Genomic DNA, 24,650 nt, shown 5'->3' with positions numbered 1-24,650 from the left:
TCCATGTTGTTGCATGTGTCAGAATTTCCTTCCTTTTTAAGGCTGAATAATATTCTCTTGTGTGTATATACCACATTCTGTTTATCCATACATCTGTTGATGAACACCTTTTGGCTATTACAAATAATGCTGCTGTGAACATGGGTGTACAAATATCTCTTTCAGTTCTTGCTTTCAGTTCTTTTGTGTATAAGTAGTAATTCTATTTTTAACATTTTGAGAAATCACCATACTGTTTTCCACAGTGGTTGTACCATTTTACTTGTACACCAGCAATGCACAGGGGTTCCAAATTCTCTACACCCTTGCCAAAACTTGTTGTTTTCTGGGGGTTTTTTTGATTGTAACCATCCTAATGGGAGTGAGATTATATCTCACTGTGGTTTTGATTTGCATTTCCCTAATGATTAGTGAGTTGAGCATCTTTTCATGAGCTCATTTGTGTACCTTCATCCTTTGCTCATTTTTTAAATTGGGATTAGTTATTGTTGTTGAGTTTTAGGGATTCTTTATATATTCTTATAAGATACATGATTTGCAAATATTTTCTCACATTTTGTAGGTTGCCTTTTCACTTTGTTGATCATGTCCTCTGATGCACAGAAGTGTTTTTAGTTTTGTTTTTTGTTGTTTTTTGAGTAGGCTCCACACCCAGGGTGGGGCCCAACATGGGGCTTGAACTGACGACCTTGACTCAGATCAAGACCTGAGCTGAGCTTAAGAACGGGATGCTTAACCTACTAAGCCACCTAGGCGCCCCTAAAAAGTTTTTAATTTTGATGTGGGAAATACTTTTTTTTTTAAGATTTTAAAAATTTGTTTATTTAGAGAGAGAACGCGAGCCAGGGGGTGGGGGGCAGAGGGAGAGAGAGAATCTCAAGCAGACCCCCTGCTGAGCAGGGCACCCTATCTATGCAGGCTCAGTGTCATCACCCTGAGATCATGACCCCAGCCGAGATCAAGAAGAGTTGGTCACTTAATCAACTGAGCCACCCAGGCTCCCGGATATAGGAGATACTTTAAGGATCCTGTTTCTCATTAGATTTTTAAGTAATTGATGATTCTTGCTTGGAAGGATTATTACTATGTAGTAATGGTGATTTTCTAATTCTGTCATTCCTTCTACATTTATTAGTTGGTATTGACTGTAACGGAGAGCATTTTCTTTTCCCTAATTTATTTATCCTTATTTATTTCACTGCCCCAGTTGTCCCAGATTTGGCCATTGGGAGCCCCTTTAAGCTGGTTCCTGTTTCCTTTTCACACTACACACTTTTTTTGAGTACTTCCTTACTTTCTGGCCCAAGATGATCCAGGCTCCTCTTATGTTTTCCCTGCTGCAGCCATGCAACTGGCCCTTTCTCAAAGGAGCAATGGTGTCTTTTAGTTGGGGGATGCAACTTAGAAACCAAAATCTGGGTATGTATTCATGCTGCTGGGGTATAGGTGTTTCTAAAATGGACAGAGATCGGAAATAAAAATATAAATAAGCAAATAAAAGAGACAATATATAATAAATATTACGTGTCATATAGTGAACTTACCATAATAAGTATCATACACAAGTACTACTTATTGTGTAATATACAATATATATATATAGGAAATCATGAGTTCAAACTGATCCTTTAAGTTTCAGTTTATCCCCCCAGGATTCTTCCTCTACTCCCCACATTGCATATTTGTATCTTCCTTCTTTTTTGAACCTCAAAACATCACCGCCTTTATTCATTTGTTCAATTTATAAAACATTTATAAAATCCTTTCAGAATTGCTACACCATACCACCCGCCTCTCCTCCACACCCCCAATTGAGAATATATTCAGTATACTGTGTTCAAGAGTTCCTTGCATTAATGTTTTCCTTTTTCCCCCTTTTTTCAGTGTGGTTAGGTTATTCATTTGAAACACATTTGGTTTCATTTGATTTTGTTTATATTTTAATTTTTTCACTTCATCCTTCTTGATTTTATTTTTAATTTTTTAATTGATAAAACTTTATTTTTAAAAAAAAAACTTTATTTAATATGGTTCCAGAAATCAAAACTATACTGAAAAATATACTCAGTATTGTTATTCCTCCTTTATTTCTTCCAGTCTGTTTCTTCCCATCCTTTGAAAGTAACCAGTTTGTTTCTGGTTCATGCTTCTTGTGTTTCCTTTTGCAGAAATAAGATAAATGTATATTTTCCCATTTTCTCCTTTTTCACACAAAAGATGGCATACTATTTGTAATCTTGTGTACTTTGCTTTTTTTTGCTTAACAGTATAACGGAGATTATTGATTTAGCATTGAGGTTGGTTTTTTATATTTCCTGTTTTTTCTTAAATATCTTTTAAAAATAATTGTACTTATCTTTTTCAACTTATCAATTATTTCCCCATCAACAGGTAGATTTAGATGTTACTTTACCTGGGGAAGGTGGAAAAGATCGACCTTTCAAGGTGTCGATTAAATTTGTCTCTCGGGTGAGTTGGCACCTACTACACGAAGTACTGACAGGACGGACCTTGCCTGAGCCACTGGAATTAGACAAGCCAATCAGCACTAATCCTGTCCATGCCGTTGATGTGGTGCTACGACATCTGCCCTCCATGAAGTGGGTGCTTCTGGCTTTCTTTTTAGATTTTCAGTGTGAAGGCTTTCTTCCCAAGAGTGGGTTGTGCAAGCCTCCTTTGATTAACCTTCATGTGTTGTATGTTTTGATTACTTCATTTAAAGAATAGCATGCATAAAAGTTCATTGACAGAAGAAGTAAGTTACAGAAAAAATTCTGATTTTTGAAAGTGAATGCACATCATTAAGGTAGCTATTCTAGTGTGGATACCTTTTAGAAAAATGTCCAGCCTTTATCTTAGAAGCTGTAAATCTTGAATAACTGACATATTTAGTTAAGTCCCCTTTTTCTAAAGGTAATTTCGTTGTTTATACAATAATATCAATTTGTGTTGAAATTGCTACTCTCTTAATCACACTATCACCTCACAAGTGTATGTTTGTATTTGTGTGCCTGTATAGGATCAGTGTGTCTTTTTAAAGAAAAATATATTTTGGAAACACATTTATAGAAATAGCCTTTCGATCAATATTTATTTACTCTTTAGCATTTCCTAAGGTTGGAACTGGTGTTTCTTTTCATCTGTTTCTAAGAAAGTATTTTAAATAAAATTTATTCTTAACCAAACTAACATTAGTTTAAGGATGATAGAATTTCAGTAAAGGATGCTGATGGTTTTTGTTTTGGTTTTGTTTTTCATTTAGAATGGCTGCTTTCTGCTTTCACAAATTTGGAAAATATTTAGTTTCATATATTCCTAATGATAAGCATCATTAGGATAAATTAAGTTTATGTGCTCTAGACTCACCTATTCTGCAAATTTAAATACCTATATGGGAAGGAAAGGACTGAACATGACATTTTAATTTTTGTAGATATACGCCTGTGGGGCGTTCCTTTTTCTCAGCTCCAGAAGGATATGACCACCCCCTGGGAGGGGGCAGGGAAGTATGGTTTGGATTCCATCAATCTGTTCGACCTGCCATGTGGAAAATGATGCTTAATATTGATGGTAAGGGAACTAAAACCGTATTCTGTATTGGGTAGTTGATTCCTGTATGCACGCATGCATCTGTGCATGTGTGTGTGTATGTGTGCAGTTTATATATAATTATATGTACTGGTGTCTTGGAAGTAATATTTGGACACATATTAAGACAGAGTTGAAAAACTTTTGTGTTTTTATTACATTTTGTTTGGAAAGCCTTTACACAGAAGTTGTCCTGGAATGCTACTGAGCATGAAGTAAGCACATTAAAGCATATATAAAAGCCTTGAGATGATTATCTGAACAATCTCACTTTTGTCCTTTTAACTCTTAAGTCAGTATTTCATTATGAAATGTTTTATTTTTTATTTTTTTAAAGATTTTTTATTTATTTATTTGAGAGAGAGAGAATGAGAGAGAGCAAGCACATGAGAGGGGGGAGGGTCAGAGGGAGAAGCAGACTCCCTGCCGAGCAGGGAGCCCGATGCGGGACTCGATCCAGGGACTCCAGGATCATGACCTGAGCCGAAGGCAGTCGCTTAACCAACTGAGCCACCCAGGCGCCCTCATTATGAAATGTTTTAAAGGAAAAGTAGTCTCTTAGTCATGGTGACCCCAGGTGTTAAACCTACTACTGATGCTTATAGTGGTGTTAATTGCATTCTCATTTTTGGCTCATAAATATTTTTGAGCATATATAAAAGTAGGGAGAATAGTATGATAAACTGCCACCTGTGTGCAAACTGTCAAGAATTTTCCACCTTTCCTTAAACTTTCTACATTTACTCCTCTTAAGTCAAATCCCAGATAGCAAGTTACTTTGTCTCTACTACTATAGTATGTACCTCTAAAAAAAAATGGGTGTTTTCTTACACAGTCATAATGCCATTATCGTATTTAAGAAAATTTTGTATAAGATCCACATATCATGTTTGGCTGATAATGTCTTTTAAACAGTAGTCCCATTTCCTTCTTCTTGTTTTGTTTTGTCTTTAATGCCATTGACTGGTTAGAGAAACTCTGCCACTTGTCTTGAAGAATATTCAAAAATCCACATTTGTCTTTTGTTCTTGTGGTGTCATTACCTTATTGCTCTGTCCCCTGTATTTCCTGAAAATGAAAGTTGGCCCTAGAAGTTTGATTCAATTCTGGTTCAGAATACTTCATACATACTTCATATTGTATCATATTAGTAGGCACACAGTATCTAGTGGTTCCAATTTTAGTGATACTAAGATTGTTCTGTAGGTTCAGAGATCAGTAGGCCTGATCTCTCCATTGTAAATCTCCCAGTCAACCTTTCAATTACTAATAATCCATTCAGTAATCATTTGTTTCACTAGCGATTACCAAGTGGTATTTTTTCTAATTCTGTATTTATTAGTCTTTGATAGCTTTTTTGCTTTCTGACACAGGAGGATATTTCAGGCTCGTCTTATATTTCCTACCCTATACCTGGAATCAGCCATTCCTTCAAGGATCCCTAGATCTTTCCAGATCACTACATAGTTTCTACATTGTTTTCAGTTGCTTCTACTATTGTGGAAATGTCACCAAGGAGCTATATCTCAGAAGTCCTCTTTTGATGTACACGAGGGCTGTTTTCTTTCCCATTTCAGAACATCGTTTCCTATATATGTAGATGTATCTTTAGGATAGATTTCAGGAGGGAAGATTAATGGGTCAAGGGCAAACGTATTTGTAATTTTGATCATTATTGGCAGATTGCCCTCTGTAGAGGTTCTAAATATTGTGCATCAGTGAATGAGACTACCTGTTTTGTTGCCACTAGAAATGTCAAGCTCTAGATTCTATTAATTGGATTTGCAAGAAATCATTTCCTCATGTACTTTTATTTTGCATTTGGCCATATTTTCACATGTGTAAGGGTCACCTTATTTCTTTTTTTATTAGCTGTTTGTTTATGTCTTTTGCCCTTTTTTTCTGTTGGATTTTCAGTTTTCTCATTTACTGAGAGCTTTCTAAATTAAGGAGATTAGCCCCTTGTGTTAGGAATTGCATTTATCCCTGATTATTTGTCTTTTAACCTTTGGTACAGTCTTGTTTTTGTATTTTGCCATGTAGAAATTTGTGTCTTTGGGGGTGGGGCGATGGTAAATACATACACACAAACACTTTAATGTAGTAGCCAATCGTTTCTTTTATGACTTGCAATATCTTATAGAGCTAGTCTCAAATTTCTCTTCAGGCTTTTCTAGGCTATTCTTATTTATTTTACCATGTAAGCTGTAGAAACACCAGTGGGTGTGGGAGGATGGGCTGTTATTTTTATTGAAATCTCATTACATTTATAAATTGTTAGGACAGATTGGCATCTTTAAGATACTGGGTCTTTCTGTCCAAGAAAACACTGTACCTTTCTATTGGTGCAAGATTACTTTTGTTTCCTTCAGGAGTGTTTTAAAGTTTTCCTCACGTAAAAGTTGCACATATCTTGCACATATTCCCCCCCCCCTTTTTTTTTGCTATGAAATGGATTTATAGATTCTAACTGGTTATTGTTTACATACATAAAGGCCTTTGACTTCTGTATACCTTTTTCTCTCTGCCTTACTGAATTCCATTTTTGTTTATAGTAGTTATTCAAGTGATTTTCTTGGCATTTCTAGGTTATAATCATTTCATCTACAGATAGTGATAGGTTTACCTCTTCCTTTGGATTTTTATACTTCTGATTTTTTTCTTATCAGATTATATTGACTAATTAGACAGTGCTAAGCAGTAGTGATTAGTGGGCATCCTCTTTTTATTCCTTACCATAGAAAGGAATGCTTCCAATGTTTCTACATTAAGAATGATATATACATATATGTATGTATATGTATAAGAGCATCTATTGATTCCTATTTTATTAAGTACTTTTAATTAAGAAAGGATGTTGAATTTTGTCAGATTTCTTTTTAGGGTCAGTGGAGCTAATGATATGATATTTCTTGTCTTTTTAACAAACATTGAACCAGACTTGTGTTTCTGGATTCTTTTCATGTGATACTGTATTCTGTTTGCTAATATTTTACTTTTTTAATCAAAATGCAAAAGTAAGTTTGATCTGATCTGTAATCTTTTTTTGTGTAATCTTTTTCAAGTTTTGAATTAATCTTTTATCTCATAAAAAATTTAGAAGTTTTCATTTTCTAAGATGTACAAGTTTTTAAATTGTTAGCTCTTTTAAGATTTGGTAGAATTCTATAAAATCTTGTGGAATGGTGTGTTTTGTTTTGCTTGATTGGTAGTAGATCTTTGAAAACTTCCATTTATTTTGTGAAAATCAATTTGTTTAGGCTCACTTTGGGGTTCAATTTTGGTAGGTTACATCTTATTAGAAAATTATTTTATCTGTATTTGATTTTTTAGAGAGTTTTACATAGTTTCTTATTTTTTGAAATTGTGTCTACTTCTCTGGTGTCCCCCATTTCTTTTTTTTTTTTTTTTAAAGATTTTATTTATTTATTTGAGACACAATGAGAGAGAGAGAGAGAGCACATGAGAGGGGGGAGGGCCAGAGGGAGAAGCAGGCTCCCTGCCGAGCAGGGAGCCCGATGCGGGACTCGATCCAGGGACTCCAGGATCATGACCTGAGCCGAAGGCAATCGCTTAACCAACTGAGCCACCCAGGCGCCCCCCCCCATTTCTTATTTTGTGTATTTGTGTTTTGTCCGTTTTACTCTTGAGAGACAGTAGTTTAAATAACTGGTTTCAACACCCTCTCCCCCAAGCCACCTGGCAAAACAGCTTTTGAAACTTTTTTTTTTTAGCTCTCTGTTTTCTAAATTCTTAATTTCTGCTTTTAGCTTTATAAATGTTTTCCTCTACTTTTTTCCTACTTTGTTACTTTAGTTGTTTTTCTGACTTTTTGAGCTATATTAGTAACTCATTTACTTTAATTTTTTTAATGATGAAATTATTTAAAACAGTGAATTTTCTTCTGATCACTATTTTAGCTACATCCCAAAGCCTCTAATATGTAGAAGTTTTATTATTGTCTAGAAACACCACAAATTTCATTTGTATTTTCCCTCTTCTCCAAATGATGATTCTGAGAGACTTTTTAAATTTTCAGATTGAAGATCTTTTTATTTTCTAATTTTGTTATAAATTTCTAGTTTTGTGGGTTGTTAATCAGAGAATATGGCTTGTATTTCTTCTTTTAGAATTTGTTGAGGTATATTTTGTAGTCTAGGGGTGCCTGGGTGGCTCATTGGGTTAAGTGTCCCAACTCTTGGTTTCAGCTCAGGTCATGATCTCAGGGTCATGAGATTGAGCCCTGCATCAGGCTCCGTACTCAGTGCAGAGTCAGCTTGAGACTCTTTCCCTCTGCCCCTCCCCTGTCTCCCCCTTTGCTCCTTCCCCTGCTCACAAGTGCATGAGCTCTCTCTCTCTCTCTCTCTCAGGAAGGATTTGTTGAGGTATGTTCTGTAGTCTAATACATAGTCAATTTTTGTGAAAGTTCGATAGCTATTTGAAAATACATACATTCAGTTATTAGGGTAGAGTTAAATGAATATCCATCAGTGCTTACCATTTTGGTTATGTTGTTTTAGATAATTTCTGAGTTATTTTTGTTTACTTGGTCTCTCAGACTGGGAGAAAAATTTTTGATTTCTATTATTATTGTGTTTCTCCTAATATCTCCTGTGATTTCTACTTTCTTTATGTTGCTGCTATATTATTAAGGGCTTATATATACCTGTTTTCTTCATTGTGAATTGTACCCTTTACAATGATAAAGTGACTTTCTTTTTATACTTTGAGCTAAAAGTCTGCATAATCTAATGAAAGGATTACAATCCATGTATTTGTGAACCTTATCCTATCTGTTAACTTTTCCTTTCCTTTACCTTTTTTAAGACTTTGTGAATCACAGATCTGTCTTGGAGACTGCATAGAATGGTTTAGCTTCGTGGGTCAGTCTAAAGCTTTTTTTCTGTTAATGGATGAGTTAAGCTGGATAGATAGGAAGGACATACATGCTTGGTCTTAGTTGTGTCACATCATTTTATATTTTCTGATTATCTGTGTTCTTGAAACTTCAAGTGGTCTGTTTGTGTGCTTTTTAAATAATAGTTTTGATATTAAGAAGGGTTATTTTTCCCACTAGTGGTAAACCTTTATACTTATACCTTCATATAATACTCCTGTTTCTTTTTTTTTTTGAAGTATCATTGACACACAATGTTACATTAGTTTCAGGTGTACAACATGGTGATTGGACAAGTTTGTATAATATGCTATGCTAACCACTCATCTTTCTCTCTTTTTTTTTTTTTTTTTAGATTTTATTTATTTGAGAGAGAGAGAGAGAGAGTGAGAGAGAGAACAAGTGGGGAGGAGAGGGAGAAGCAGGCTCCCTGCAGAGCATGGAGCCCGGTGCGGGGCTCGATCCCAGGATCCTGGGATCATGACCTGAGCCGAAGGCAGACGCTTAACCAACTGAGCCACCCAGGTGCCCCTCTTTCTCTCTTTTAAAGCAGTGTCTTTTTTCCTTAATAAGTAACAATTATATTAGCTTTTTTCTCTTCCTTTCCTTCTTTCTTCCCTCCTTTACTAATTAGTTTTAGCAAATATACCATTATTTTATTGTTCTTTATAATTTTGTTTAAGCTTTTACTATTTGACTTTCAACATTGACTCCTATCTATTACTATAAGGTACAGTCAGTGAGTTTATTCTACTTTTTGTTTTCCACTATCATTGATTTATTTGTATATATTATTATTCCTACATTGTTAGGAATTGTTGCATTCCATTCTGTCACCCGTATATCCATTTGCTTTCATCTCAAATCTACAATTAAGTGTAGTCCTATTAATTATTAAAATTAACTGTCAGTCCTTTTGCTGAAATTTTTCCTGTCATCTGTTGGTTGCAGTTTGTCCTCAGTTGTTTCTTTTGTGTGTGTGTGTGTGTGTGTGTGTGTGTGTGTGTGTGGCTGTGTCTGTTTTGTAGTAGTTTATTTTTTTATTTAAATTCAATTAGCCAACATGTAGTACATCATTAGTTTTTGATGTACTGTCAAGTGATTCATTAGTTGTGTATAACACCCAGTGCTCATCAGATCACGTGCCCTCCTTAATGCCCATCACCCAGTTACCCCATCCCTCCAGCCCTCCCTTCTGCAACTCTCAGTTTGTTTCCCAGAGTCAAGAGTCTCTCATGGTTTGTCTACCTCTCTGATTTCTTCCCATTCAGTTTTCCCTCCCTTCCCCTATGGTTCTCTGCTCTATTCCTTGTATTCCACATATGAGAGAAACCATATGACAATTGTCTTTCTCTGATTGACTTATTTCACTTAGCATAATACCCTCCAGTTCCAGGGGCACCTGGGTGGCTCAGTCGGTTAAGCGTCTGCCTTCGGCTCAGGTCATGATCCCGGGGTCCTGGGATCGAGCCCCACATTGGGCTCCCTGCTCAGCGGGGAGCCTGCTTCTCCCTCTGCCTCTGCCTGCAGCTCTCTCTGCTTGTGCTCTCTCTGACAAATAAATAAATAAAACATTAAGAAATAATAATAATACCCTCCATTTCCATCCATGTCAATGCAAATGGTAGGTATTCATCCTTTCTGATGGCTGAGTAATATTCCATTATATATATATGAACCACATCTTTATTCATTCATCTGTTGAAGGACATCTCGGCTCCTTCCACAGTTTGGCTATTGTGGACATTGCTGCCAAGAACATTGAGGTGCGTGTGCCCCTTCTTTTCACTACATCTGTATCTTTGGGGTAAATACCCAGTAGTGCAATTGCTGGGTCATAGGGTAGCTCTATTTTTAACTTCTTGAGGCACCTCCATACTGTTTTCCAGAGTGGCTGTACCAGCTTGCATTCCCACCAACAGTGTAAGAGGGTTCCCCTTTCTCCACATCCTCACTAACATTTGTTGTTCCCTGTCTTGTTAATTTAGTTGTTTCTTCAAGAAGAGAAGGGCTCATGAATAAGAGCTAAGTGTTAACATACTGAAAACCATTTACTTAAAGCCTTACTCCTGAAGTATTATTTGTCTAAGACATAAAATTATTGACTTACACTTTCTTGAATATCTTCTAAGTATTTGTCTCCTGTCTTCTGATATTGATGTTCAGTAGAGAAGTATGATATCAGCTTGATTTTCTTTCCCCTAGAAGGGACCTGCTTTTTTTGTCTGGTTGCTAAAATTATTTTTTACACTTATTTCACTGGATTTTTTCATCGGTGTTGACCATTTTAGGTCAATTTTCAAAGGAATCCCTTTGAAAATGTAGGTTCAAATCTTTTTTTTATTTTTTAATTTTAAAACATTACTATTTTGTTTGCTTCTTACTGTGCCTTTTGTAGTGTAATTTTTACCATGTGCTTACATTTTTCAACTTTTAAAAATCTTTTTTTTCCATTTCTTTCATGAGTCAGAGCTGCAATACTTGTGTTTTTACTTCTTCCTCTTGACTCGCTGTCTCTTCCCTAAGTTCTTGATTTCTGCTCTGAAATTTTCTTGCTCTCTCTCTTTTTTTTTTTAATGTTTGTTTGTTTAAGTAATTACTACACCCAACGTAGGGCCCAAACTCACAACCCCAAGATCAAGAGTCCCATGCTTTTCTGACTGAGCCAGCCAGCCGCCCTTCTGAGATTTTCCTAATAGCTGTATTAAGAATTTTTTAATTCATGGGGCACCTGAGTGGCTCAGTCAGTTAAGTTACTGACTCTTGATTTCAGCTCAGGTCATGAACTCAGGGTCCTGAGATTGAGCCTTGCGTCAGGCTCCCTGCTCTGTGGGGCGTCTGCTTAAGGATTCTCTCTCCCTCTCCTTCTGTGCCCTGCCTACCCCTGCACTATTTGCACGCATGCTCACATGTGCATTCTCGCTCTCAAAATAAATAAATCTTAAAAAAAAAAAGAGAGAGTTTTTGAATTCATGTTAAAAAGTAGTGTTATGGTTTTCATCTACTTTGTGATAATTTTTTGTTGAATTTTCCTTGTCAAGAATGTTGTACTGTTTTACCTTTTTTATGGTGTCTTTATGCGGATACTTAGCACTTTTTTGTTACTCATATTTGAATGAGATGAGCTTTCCCAAACCACCTGTTGGAAGATTCTGGAGTGGGGAGAGGAGGAACAGGACATTAGGAGCAAAGTGGTTTCCCAGGTTTCGCTGTTCAAGGCCTCTGTCCTTTGTTGTTCTGATGTATTCTTTCTTCAAAATATAGCTACATCTCCTTTGCCTCTTAGTAATTTACATATATATGAGGTGTGAGCTACTAGCCACCGGGTCCTTACTAGTTTCTGCTACCAACGGATACAACTCCTGCCTTTTAAACTGCCTGCTTCAAATGTTAACAGAATTTTTGAAGGGTATACAGGAGTTCTTTGTGGTGTTCTGTGAACTTTTCTGTAAGTTTGAAATTACAGATGAAAAGGGCATGCCTTGCTTTTAAAGGAGTACTAGTGTCTGAGATCTGTCACTTCTAGACCACCCTCCACTCATTCTCATGGCACTTTCTATACCTCATTTTTCTACTTTCTTCTGAGATTTCCCCCAGTCAGTCTCAGTTCTAAACATTGCAGTTCCCAGTTAGGATAGGACTCTCTCTTTCTGGGAGTGAAAATTTGCTATTCCCTTTCTAGGCTCTTTTCATATTTCTTTTCTTCTCCCTTGTATAGGTTCTACCAGTCCCAAGTACTTTGGGCCATATTCACTTACAATTTGGTATTTCAGTTTTTTACTGTCTCCTGGGTTCACCAAATATGTAGAGGGGTTTTCTTTTCTTTTTAAAGACATTCTCTTTGTTGTTCTATATTGGGTTCTAGAAGGAAAATGGGAAAATTTGGAAGTAAATTGCTATTTTCTTACTGGAATTTAAAGTCTAGCTTTGGATATTATTAAATAATTTCTAAATAACCCATTGGTCATAAATTGCAAAGAAAATTTTTAATATTTTGAACTTAATGATAATGAAAATAATACATATCAGAACTGGTATGGTTAGCTAAAACAATGCTTAGAGAGAATTTAAAACTTTAAATGTCTATTAGAAAAGAAGAAAAGCATCAATGACCTAAGTATTCATCTCAATAAGTTATAAAAATAAAAAATAAATGCAAAGCAAATAGAAGGAAATAAGTTAAAACAGAAATTAATGAAATAGAAAACAAATTTATTCTGTAGGTAGGAAGACTTGAAAAGTTTTTAAGAAGGATAGTGACATGATCATATTTGTTTTCCAGAAAGAGACCTCTGGCAGCAGTGTGGAGAATAGATAGAGGAGAAAAAACTAATCTCAGAAGCCAGTTAGGAGGCTTTTTCAATCACTAGTTCAGGTAAGAGATGGTGATGGTCTAATGTGGGATGGAGAGAAAGGAACCATATTATAAGGAATAAGTTGAAACAGTAGGTTTAAGAACCATGTCCAGAAAAACTTTGGGTATAGTTACTGGCACATGGACCTGAATGGAAATGAATAGACCAGAAGGTTTACTAGGTTTTTGAAGGAATTGTTTTTGGAAATAAACTTATAAACCTGGTATATTTGTCAGGTTCAACCACAGAAGCAGAACCAGTAGGAGATCTAGAGAGAGAGAGAGATAGAGATTTGGTTTACACAGTTGTAGGGGCTAGCGAGGCAAGTCTGAAATCTGTAGAATAGACTGTCAGGAAGCGCAGACGGGAACTCGTGGGCATGGGCTGAAGCTGCTGTTCATAGGTGGAAGTTCTCCTCTGTCTCTCTTGGGGAAGAACCAGCCCTGCTGTAAGGCCTTTCAACTGACTGAACGAGGCCCACCCAAATTATCCAGGATAATCTCCTTTACTTAGTCAACTGATTATGGATTTTAATTACATCTATAAAACACTTTCACAGCATTACCTAGATTAATGTTTGAATAGCTAACAACTAGTAGCCCAGCCAAGTTGATGCATTAAAAAAACAAAAATATACCTGGCCTGCAAAGTTATTCAATCTTTGAAGCAATCTTCATGTCCCCAACCCTTCAGGCTCAGTGACTGTGTTATATTATAAACTAGCTTCCAAGAAGGGCATATTCACCAACATATAATCAGAATAGTGACTCATTCATACCAGGTGTGAATGGTAATGCTGTCAATTGAATTGGGAGATGGATCTGCTATTGCTGGTTAGTTGGCAGTAGTTGGCAGTACATACCGTATATAAATAGATCAAATATTAATATGTCCAAAGCTTGAAGATCTTCTGGGACATATGGATAGAGACTATAACATATAGTTGGAAATGCAGATATGAAAAGCTGTAGTGGTGGGAGCTAGAAGTAGAAGTTTGGGAACTCTTCAGTATATAAATTCATATTTGAAACTGTAGAAATGGAAAAACTTCTTTAGGAATAGTATTTAAAACAGGAATGAGGAGGATAAAGCCATGGGGAATACTAGCATTTAAGGAAGGAAGAAGACCAGTGAGCAGTTAATGATTATCACAGGCAGTATGAGAGCCAAAAAATGGTGTCAGGGAAGCCAAGGGAGGAAACATATTCAAAAAGTAGATGATTTCACAGTTAAGCAGTGGGAACTTTTCCAATAAAATCTAGAATAAAGCAAGGATGTCAGGACTATGATATTTTAGTTATTTTGTGTTTGCTAACTTCTGTTCTTCTTACAGGTTTCAGTCTACATGTTACTTCCTTGAGAAGCAGTATTTGACACCCTTCTCCCCCCCCACATCCAGCCATCCCCCAAGTCTCAGTTAGGTATTTCTTTTATGTATTCCCACAGCACAGTGTACTCCCCCTGTAATATAGCATGTGAATCACTCGGGATTATAAGTGTTTATTGTTCTTGGTCTCCTGTTAGAATGAAAGCTCCACAAAGCTAGGGACTGTCCATCTTAATCACCAGTGTAGGTACCCTCCATGCTTAGCGCTGTTCTTGGTCATATCAAGCAAAGAATGAATAGATAAAACCAAGAACATAGAGGAGGAGCATCCAAATTATCCTGGAAAGTTAGAAAAATATTTGGAGGAGTGAGTGATACAATGAGATCAAGAGTTTGGATTGAAAAGGAGGTACATAGGAATAAGAGATTTTTGAGAGGTCTCTAAAATAAAACTTGATTGAAAGACAAAAGAGAAAATCTAAATGAATGAAACTGAGAAGACTCAATTTGGTAAGATACCAGTTTTCCCAAAATTAATCTTATATGTAATTTTAAATAAAATCCCAGTAGGGTATATCATGAAACTTGATCAGTAAATATTGTTGTTTTTTTTTTTTAAGATGTATTTATTTATTTATTTGACAGAGAGAGGTAGCAAGAGAGGGAACACAAGCAGGGGAGAGGGAGAAGCAGGCTTCCCGCGGAGCAGGGAGCCCAATGCGGGGCTCGATCCCAGGACCCTGGGATCATGACCTGAGCCGAAGGCAGACGCTTAACGACTGAGCCACCAAGGCACCCCAGTATTAAGGTTTATATGGGAAAAAAAAGACCAAGAAAAGCCAGTATAATTTTAAAGAAGAATAAAGAAGGAGGAATTGCCCTCTTCATTTTAAAACTATAACAATTATTATTCCACACTGCTTTAAGTGCAGGGACAGACAGATCAGTGAAGCAGAATACAGAGCCTAGAAATAAGCCACATGTGTATATGGGAACTTTGTAAAATGTCAGGCAGCATTTCATATCATTGAAGAAAGAGAATATTTAATAAATGGCGTTTATACAGTTGACTGCATGAAAAAAATAAATGCATCCCACATCACATCCAAAATCTATTTCTAGATGTATTTTAATACTAAATGCGTAATGCAAAACTTTGGAATTCTTTCAGAAAAATATAAGAGAATATCTCTAATGTTGGACAAAATATAAAATGTATAAATCATAAAAGATAATACTGATAAACTTGGCTTCATCAAAATTTAAAACTTGTATGTTATAAAGATAATCATAAACAAAGTTAAAACCATTTTCAAGGGGCGCCTGGGTGGCTCAGTTGTTAAGCGTCTGCCTTTGGCTCAGGTCATAATCCCAGGGTCCTGGGATCAAGCCCCGCATCGGGCTCCCTGCTCAGCTGGAAGTCTGCTTCTCCCTCTCCCACTCCCCCTGCTTGTGTTCCCTCTCTCGCTGTGTCTCTCTCTGTCAAATAAGTAAATAAAATCTTTAAAAAAAAAGAAAAAAAAACAGGTAGTTCAGAAAAGAGGAAACCCAAATGACCAATAAACATGTGAAAATCAGATTCTCAAATTGATTAGTAATCAGGAAAATGCAAATGAAATAAAAAAGGTTCCATTTCACACCCATCAGATTTGTAAAAATTAAAAGTGTTTTTTTTTTATTTTATTTATTTATTTGAGAGAGAGAGAAATAGAGCACGAGTCAGAAGGAGGGGGAGAAGCAGACTCACCGCTGAGCAGGGACTCGATCCTAGGACCTTGGGATTATGACCTGAGCAGAAGGCAGACGCTTAACCAACTAAGCCACTCTGGCTCCCAGATTTACTTCTTAATTGCCAGTAAAATTTAGTGCTGCTGTGAAAAATACCGAGTGAAAATATTGCACTGACCACCTGACTTGCACATGTTTCCTTTTTTTTTTCCTGTGTGATTTGATTTTGCATCCCTTGTGCTTGGTAAATTGCACTGAACAAAACAGCCCTTGTTGAACTTGAAATCTACTGGAAAAGCCTAGTATTGAGTAATATAAGTATTATGAAGGAGAAGTGCTGAGTACAATGGGAGCATATAACAGGGATCCATTCTAGTCTCAGGGTTTGTGGAACATTTCTCTGAGAAAATGAAAGATTCCCTCTAGGTGAAATTGGTAGTGGAAGTAAGAATGGAAGAGTGAAGAGTACTCTTAGAGAGAGAGCAATTTAATTCTAATTATGTGACTTACTCTTGTCTTCAGAATGATTGTTTTTGTGGTATTTAATATTCTCTCAACTATGTAATTAGACTTATTGTAATTTTGCTAATCTAAGACTCAGAAATAGTTTTTCTTCACATTTCATCATCTCTGAAATTGGGAGATGTCTTACAGTGATGGTTTGTCACAGTTTAACTGGCAAGTTTCTTTTTTAGAATACATAAAATATTGATGTAGTTTACCATCACTGGTGTCTTAGATTCAATGATATGTGGAATATATTTTTGATTTAGCCTGCATTTAAGCCAAACCCATTTTCAGCTTGCATTTTATTATTGTAATTCCTGCATTTTTAAAACCATCACAATGAATGTGTGGTATTTATTAGTTGTATTTCCCTTAAGATACTTTTATTTACCACTCATTATATACCAGATAGAATGCTAAGCATTTTACATTAATTATCTCATATAAACTCTACCACAGTTGTATGAGTTAAGTTTAGAGAGAAAAAAATCTCTATAAGCTTTCTCTCTCTAAATTGACTTTCTCTTTCTAAAAGTCACATACTTTTTATTTAATATTTATGTTAAATAATCTATATGTTTGTGAAAAGTTCAGAAATAACAGAAGTAAAAACAATGAATTACCAAAGTAATAATTAATAAAAGTTTATTGTACACCCACCAAAAACAGTTTGCAGACTGGGAGCATTCAAGCCAAAACATGGAATGAGACTCAGGAACATATTGCTATAAAGCAGTTTATATAGAGAGAAAGCAGTAATTGTTTATTCTTCAGTGATTGGTTATAAAAGCAGAATTCTCTTTTTTTTTTATTAAGATTCTATTTTATTTTGACAGAGAGAGACACAGCGAGAGAGGGAACACAAGCAGGGGGAGTGGGAGAGAGAGAAGCAGGCTCCCCGCAGAGCAGGGAGCCTGATGCGGGGCTTGATCCCAGGACGCTGGGATTATGACCTGAGCCAAAGGCAGACGCTTAACAACAGCCACCCAGGCACCCCAAAATTAGAATTTTCTTAAATGATAGGGAGTTGGTCAGTGGTTATCTTATATCAACTTTGGGAAACAGTTTAAGTTTTTTGTTTTTATTTTTGTTTTGTTTTTTTACAATTTAAGTTTTGCTTATGCTTTTCAGAGGCATGAGCAAGAAATGACCCAGGTCAAGTTAGTCTTGCAAGATAAGCTATATTAAGCTTTGTTTGTATGACTACACTGGTTTTGTCTGCTCAGGGAATTTTCAAGGCTGATGTCCATTTGCTTTTGATTTTAACAATGCAGTATAACCTATTAAACCTATATTTGAATAAAACCATAGCTTATATTTAAGGCTCAAGGTCACGTAGTTTACTTTTAAATGGTAGAGGTCAACTTCTGACGCCAAAGTTATGTCCTTAATATTCACAACTCTATACTGCATCCCTTAAGAAGCAAGATTCCTAGCAGACAGATCTCAAACCCAGGACGAGAAACGTTATGCTATTTTTATTTACTTACTGTGCTTTTTCAGTAAGAGTAGCCTTCTGTAAAACATTCACTATCTATTTTGCTCTTAGAAGAAAATGGAATATATAAATTGTTGTAGAATTTAGTAATTGTAATTTATTCTGCTTAAGAGTCAAAAGTTCACGCTGAATATGCTTCCTTTGCAAGGAAAACGGATTTCTAGTAAGTAATTTATTAATCACAATATTAGTGTTGCTTGCTTCATATATTTGTCTTGAGTTTGGGTATAAGATTTCTAAGACTAAGAAATAATTTATAATATTCAAATTAGTTCTCTCAGCAGCAGATCAAAGCAGAACGTTTCTTGATGTTGTAATGAGAGTCTGATTTCAGGCAGCAGGACAAGAACTTTATCAACATATGGTCTAGCCAGGCAAAGTAAATATATCTGTGTCAAGCTTACCCAGACTATCCTCATATTATAAAAACAGAATAATGGCAGCAGAAATCTCAGTGACAGTCTTCATCCAGTCTGTTTCTTGATTCACACTGTTTCAGCTCATTGAGTATACCCTTCATATCTGGTACACAGCTGTCCTCTTAGAATCTCACATCACTATCCCTCTGGAGAATTTTGTCTTTTTCCTTTATTCATCTTCTGTTTCCTATATCCTTTTTCTTCTCCCTCCTTCCTTTTCTTATTGTTCAAAAGTTTCATGAGAAAAGGGTATACAAGAGGCAAATATTGTGACACCTTACACACTGGAAAACAAACTTAAATGATAGTTTAGCTGGGTTTCTATGTTGGAAATAATTTTCCTTCAAAAATTTGAAAGCAGTGCTGCATTTTTTAAATAGTTTTAGTGAGATTTTTTTGTACATACCATAAAATTTACCCATTTTAGGTATGTATCCATTGTCTTTTTGTTTCATTTATTTTGCTTTACCTTCTGGAAAATTTCCTCAACTTCGTCTTTTAACCCTTTATTCACTTTTTCATTTCTGCTATTATGTTGTTCTTTTCTAGTAGTTCTTTTTTATTTCCTGAATGTTGTTGTACCATACTCTTGTTTCACAATTGCAGTATCCTCTCTTAGCTCACAGAGAATAATTTATTTTGGAGTTTTCTTTCTTCTGCACATATTTATGCTTCCTCCAGACTCCTTTTGTTTTGATCTCTGTCTTCCATATTGGAGGCTTTCCTCAGATACACACTATCCTTGATTATCTACTCATGATTCACTGGAAGTCTAAAACACTGACTAGACGCTCTGAAGGCATCAGTGGGGCCTTTTGACTGAGCTTCATCGTAGGGTGATTTCACTGGGCTGATGTTAGGGGACCTACATTTGTATGCTCAATTCTCTTTCCTTGGCTGGTCAAGTTACTCAAAGATGAGTCCTGAGCTTCTGCCTCAAGGGTAACAGTCTCATTGTCTACATTCTGGAAGCCAAGTTGGACATTCTGGTTGGGAGAATGTCTACATTCAGCATTTAATGTTTATAGTCATTTAATCCTTTGTTTTTGGTACAGTCCTGTGCCTGCAACTGTGCCTGACGTGCTCCCTCCAAAGAGCCTTCCCTTTATTTTTTCCAGAGAATAAACCTCCAGATTTATGCCGGGAGGACAGAGGGGCAGTTGTTCAGCAGTGTGGAGCTAGACAAGGGATCTAGGACTCTACCTGCTTCTCAAAGAGCTTTCCTCTTTATTTTTCTGCACCTCTCCCATTCTGTCACCAGTTCAGAGGTACTTAGTGCTGCCACTGCTCATGTCTTTTGAAGATTTTATAGTGTAAATACAGTTGGTTCTTATCTTTCCCAACATAGCTGCCTTGGGATTTCATTCTTGGTCAGTTACAACCTGTCCACTCGTTTCTCATCTTCTAAAATGTTGATGGATTTCCTGTTTTCAGTTCTCCACTCCTTCTAAGATTATCTTTATTTTAAAATTCCTCACCATAGTTATAGTAGAGTTTGGGGATTGGGGAAGGAATGAAATGAACTGCTTGTTGTTAATCTGCTATCTTAACCCAGAATCTGTTCTTAAAGGGCAGAGGCTTTGTCTGGGTCATCTCTAAATGTCAACCCATAAGGGAGTCCGTGATACAGTAGGTACTTAATAAATGTTTACATGGATGATTTAAGTCTTGTTTAACATTTATAAAACTCAGTTGATAACAAGTTTGTGATAAAGGCGTAGTTTCTTGCCACATGGATCTCTCTATAGTTTGGTTAAGTGTCCTCACAATATTGTGGGTGTCTTTCTCTGGAGCAAGTAATCCATGATAGAGCAAGGTAGAAGCTATAATGACTTTAAGGCCTAGCAGTGAAAGTTACATTCTACCATTTTCATAATATCCTGTTAGTTACACAGATAGTTATATTCAGTGTAGGGAAAGACTTACACAAAGGTGTGAATCCCACAAGGCAAGACTTACTAGGGACATCTCGGAGGCTGGGTATCACACAAAGTTTCTGTCTTAAGCTAAAGAACAAATCAGGGGCGCATGGGTGGTTCAGGTCATGATCCTGGGGTCCTGGGATCGAGCCTAGCATCGGGCTCTCTGCTCAGCGGAGAGCCTGCTTCTCTCTCTCCCTCTGCTGCTCCCCCAGCTTGTGCTCGCACTTTCTCTCGCTCTTGCTCTCTCTCTCTGTCAAATAAAATCTTAAAAAAAAAAAAAATCCAACTTAAGTAGAAGGTAAGAAATAATAAAGATCAGAACAAAAATTAATTAAATAGAAAACAGTGCAGAAAATGCATGAAGCCCAAAGTTAGTTCTTTTGATAAAATTAATAAAATCCTAGCAAGGCTAATCAAGAAAAGGGGCACTTGGGTGGCTCAGTCGTTAAGTGTCTGCCTTTGGCTCAGGTCATGGTCCCAGGGTCCTGGGATCGAGCTCCAAGTCGGGTTCCCTGCTCAGTGGAAAGCCTGCTTCTCCCTCTCCCACTCCCCCTGCTTGTGTTCCCTCTCTCGCTGTCTCTATCAAATAAATAAATAAAATCTTAAAAAAAAAAAAGACTAATCAAGAAAAATAGAAAAAACAGATTACTAGTATGAGGAATGAAAGAAAGGGTATCACTAAAGATCTTTCAGAATTGAAAGATTAATAACGAAATGTTATGAACTTTATACCAGTTGATTTGATAACTTAAACAGAACTTTACAGAAATTGATTTGGAAGAGTAATCTGAAGAGCTCTGTATCTATTAAGTTCATAATCCTTTGAAAACTCCAGCGATTTAACTGGTGAATTTTATCTAACATTTAAGGAAAAAATAGTACCAATCTTCCACAAATTCAGGAAATAGAGGAGGAAAGACTTTCCAACTCATTTTATGAGGCTTGTATACCTGTGATACTGACACGACAAAAACAATATAATCCTCTCAATAGACAGAAAAATCATTTGACACATTTTAATATTCTCATGATAAAAATTTATAATAAACTAGCAATAAAAGGAAACTTCTTCAACTTGATAAAAGCATCTAGAAAAACATAACAGGCATCATAAAAATTAAAACGGTGGAATGCTTTTGCTCTTAAGATGAAGAACAAGGCAAGGATACTTGCTTTTCACTACTGATTCAATATTGTGCTAAAGGTCCAAACTAATGCAGTGAGGCAAGAAAAATAAAGACATAATATTGTAAAGGAAGAAATAAAACTATCTCTGTTTGCAGAAGACCTAATTCTCTACATAAAAATCCTAATGAATCTACCCCCAAAAAACTCTGCTAGAATTAATAGATGAATTTAGCAAGGATACAAATAGCATGTACAAAAATCAATACAAGCAGTATAACAAGAAATAATACTAGCATTCAACAATTAGAAAAATAAAAATACCATTTATAATAATACCAAAAAATGTAATATTTAGGAATAGATCTAAAGAAAGATGTGCAAGGCTTCTATACTGAAAGCTAAATTTAGCATTCCTGAGAAAGACAAGGAAGATATAAATAGAGAAAGATAACCATGTTCTTGGACCAGAACACTCAAATTGTTAAGATGTCCCATTCTTCCCATGGGGCTCCTGGGTGGGTCAGTCAATTGAGCGTCCAACTCTTGGTTTCCTCTGGGGTCATCATCTCTGGGTCCTGGGATCAAGCCCCGCCTCGGACTTTGCACTCCGCAGGGAGTCTGCTTGGTGATTTCTCTCCCTTTTCCTCTCCCTCCCCTCCCCCACTCACACACGAGTTCTCCCTCCCTCTCTCCCTCTCTCCCTCTCTCTCTCTCTCTCTCTCTCTCCCCCCTTAGAATAGATGAATAAATCTTTAAAAAAAAAAAAAATGTCCATTCTCCCCACATTGACCTATAGACTCAACACAGTCCCAGTGGAAATTTCATCAGATTTTTTAAAAATAGAAGTTGACAATCTGAGTCTTCGTAAGATTTATATGGAAATACAAGAACCTAGAATAGCCAAAAACATTCTGAAGAAGCACAAAGTGGGAAGATATATACTACCTGGTATTAAAGATATGCTGTAAAGCTATAGTAATCAAAACTGATGTTGGGGTGAAGGTAGACATGTAAATCGAGTTATAGAATAACTACAGATACTTGATGTTTTTTTTTTTCTAAGATACTTGATCTTAGATCGTCACAGGCTGAGAAGCAATTAGAATAGATAGAGAAGTAGGCCTACTCTTGTGGTTGACTGATATTTGACAGAGGGGACAATATAATTCAGTGAGGAAAGGATAGTCTTAATAAATGATGCAAAAACAACTGGATATGTGTATAAAAGAATAAACATAACCCCTACTTGACACCATACTCAAGAATTAATTCTAGGTATATCACAGGCCGAAACAAAGCTAAAACTGGGAAATTTCTAAGAAAACAGGAAAAATATTCACGTCTTTGGAGTGAAAGATTTCTTGATGTATTGGAAACCTGAATGAAAACCCCCTCTTCAGAACATTTAAGCAACTACTGGGAGAAAACATCTGCAAAACATACAGCTAAACAAAAGATTTGGGGCGCCTGGGTGGCTCAGTTGGTTAAGTGTCTACCTTCAGCTCCGGTCATGATCCCAGGGTTCTGGGATCGAGCCCCACGTCGGGCTCCCTGTTTGGCGGGGAGTCTGCTTCTCCCTCTCCCTCTCCCTCTCCCTGCTGCTCCCCCTGCTTGTGCTCTGTCTCTCTGTCAAATAAATAAATGAATGAATGAATGAATAAATAAATAAATATTTGTGTCCAGAATATATGAAAAACTTGTGCCAGACAGTTTAAAAAAGTGGTCAGAGGCTGACACTTCACAAAAGATGTATGTGAATGGTAAATAAGCACTTAGAAGATACTAAACATCATTGCTCATCTGAGAAATGCAAATACCCACAATGAGATCTCACTTTACACCCACTACATGGGCTAAATTAAAAAGACTGGCAATACCAATATTGGCAAAGATGTGGAGCAACTGGAAATGGTAGGAGTGTAAATTGTACAACCACTTGGAAAAAGATTTTGGCACAGTCTTTTAAAGTTAAACATGCTCTTGTCTTATGACCCACAAGTTTTATTCCTAGGCCTTTCCCCAAGACAAATGAAAAAAGAAGTCATACAAAGATTGTGTATGTATGTTTGCTTGTTCATAATAACTAGAAACTGGAAACAACCGAAATATCTAAAAACAAGAGAATGGAGAAACAAATTGTGATCTGCTCATGCAATGAAATACTACCCAGCAATTAGAAAGAACTAACTACTGGGGCACCTGGGTGGCTCAGTCAGTTAAGCATCTGACTCTTGATCTCAGCTCAAGTCTTGATCTCAGGGTCGTGAGTTCAAGCCCCGCAGTGGGCTCCATCCTGGACATGGAGCCTACTTTTTAAAAAGAGAACTACTAATTTATACAACAGTATGAATCTCAACTAATTAAAATGGGCAAAAGAAGCCAAACTCAAAATGATATATATAGTATAATTCCATTTATGTAGAATTTTGGATCCAGTTAATCTATTATGAAAGGAATCTGATGTGTGTCTGCCTGGGGCAGATACAGAAGGAACTGGTTACATAGAGGCAGGAGAGTACTTTCTGGGGTGATGGAAAGGTTCGTTCTTGATTGGGGTGGTAATAGCATAAATGTATACATTGGTCAAAATCATTGAACTTTACACTTAAAGCTCATTTTATTATATGTAAGGCTGAAAATCCTTTTTTAAAAGGAAGGTATCCCTGGGGCGCCTGGGTGGCTCAGTTGTTAAGCATCTGCCTTCGGCTCAGGTCATGATCTCAGGGTCCTGGGATCGAGCCCCGCATCGGGCTCCTTGCTCTGCAGGAAGCCTGCTTCTCCCTCTCCCACTCCCCCTGCTTGTGTTCCTTCTCTCGCTGTGTCTCTCGCTGTCAAATAAATAAATAAAATCTTTAAAAAAAAAAAAAAAAAAAAAAAAAAAAAAAAAAAAAAAAAAAAGGAAGGTATCCCTACATAACCCACCAGAAAGGCTAAAATTCACGTCTGGCTGTACCAATGGTTAGAATTTAGCAAAAAAATGACATACATTGCTTATGAGAGGGTCAGTTGTTTTAACAACTTTGAAGAGTTTGGCATTATCTAGGAAAATTAGATATACATATCCTTCATGACTCAGCAATTTTACTTTTAGATGGAGCCTTTTCTACTAGAGAAATTTGTATCTGTATGTGCATCAAAAAGACCAACTATAGGAATGTTCATAACATTCTAGTAACCAAAGGAAAGTACCAACACAAATGTCCATACATAAGTAAACTATATATAGTTTACTACTATATATTTTTTTTTTATTTTTTATTTTATTTTTTACTTTTTTTTAA

General features: G+C 36.3%; 1 protein-coding gene across 3 annotated transcripts in view; it reads left to right on the top strand.

Moving 5' to 3' along the window:
- The window catches only part of AGO3 (argonaute RISC catalytic component 3), a 139,880-nt gene that overhangs the window by 51,438 nt on the left and 63,792 nt on the right, over positions 1–24,650 (top strand). For 2 of the 3 annotated variants that reach the window (XM_036108125.2, XM_078073418.1), the window contains exons 4-5: positions 2,392–2,600; positions 3,434–3,570. In XM_036108125.2, coding sequence (XP_035964018.2) covers positions 2,392–2,600; positions 3,434–3,570 — 346 coding nt within the window. Of the gene's footprint in view, positions 1–2,391; positions 2,601–3,433; positions 3,571–12,803; positions 12,861–14,173; positions 14,257–24,650 lie in introns of those variants that run through there. The other variant, XM_078073419.1, reaches the window with a different exon arrangement.

This window comes from Halichoerus grypus, chromosome 5 (genome assembly GCF_964656455.1).
Source record: "Halichoerus grypus chromosome 5, mHalGry1.hap1.1, whole genome shotgun sequence".
In the NCBI taxonomy this organism is placed as follows: Eukaryota; Metazoa; Chordata; class Mammalia; order Carnivora; family Phocidae; genus Halichoerus; species Halichoerus grypus.
This window is presented reverse-complemented; position numbering and strand designations above follow the sequence as displayed.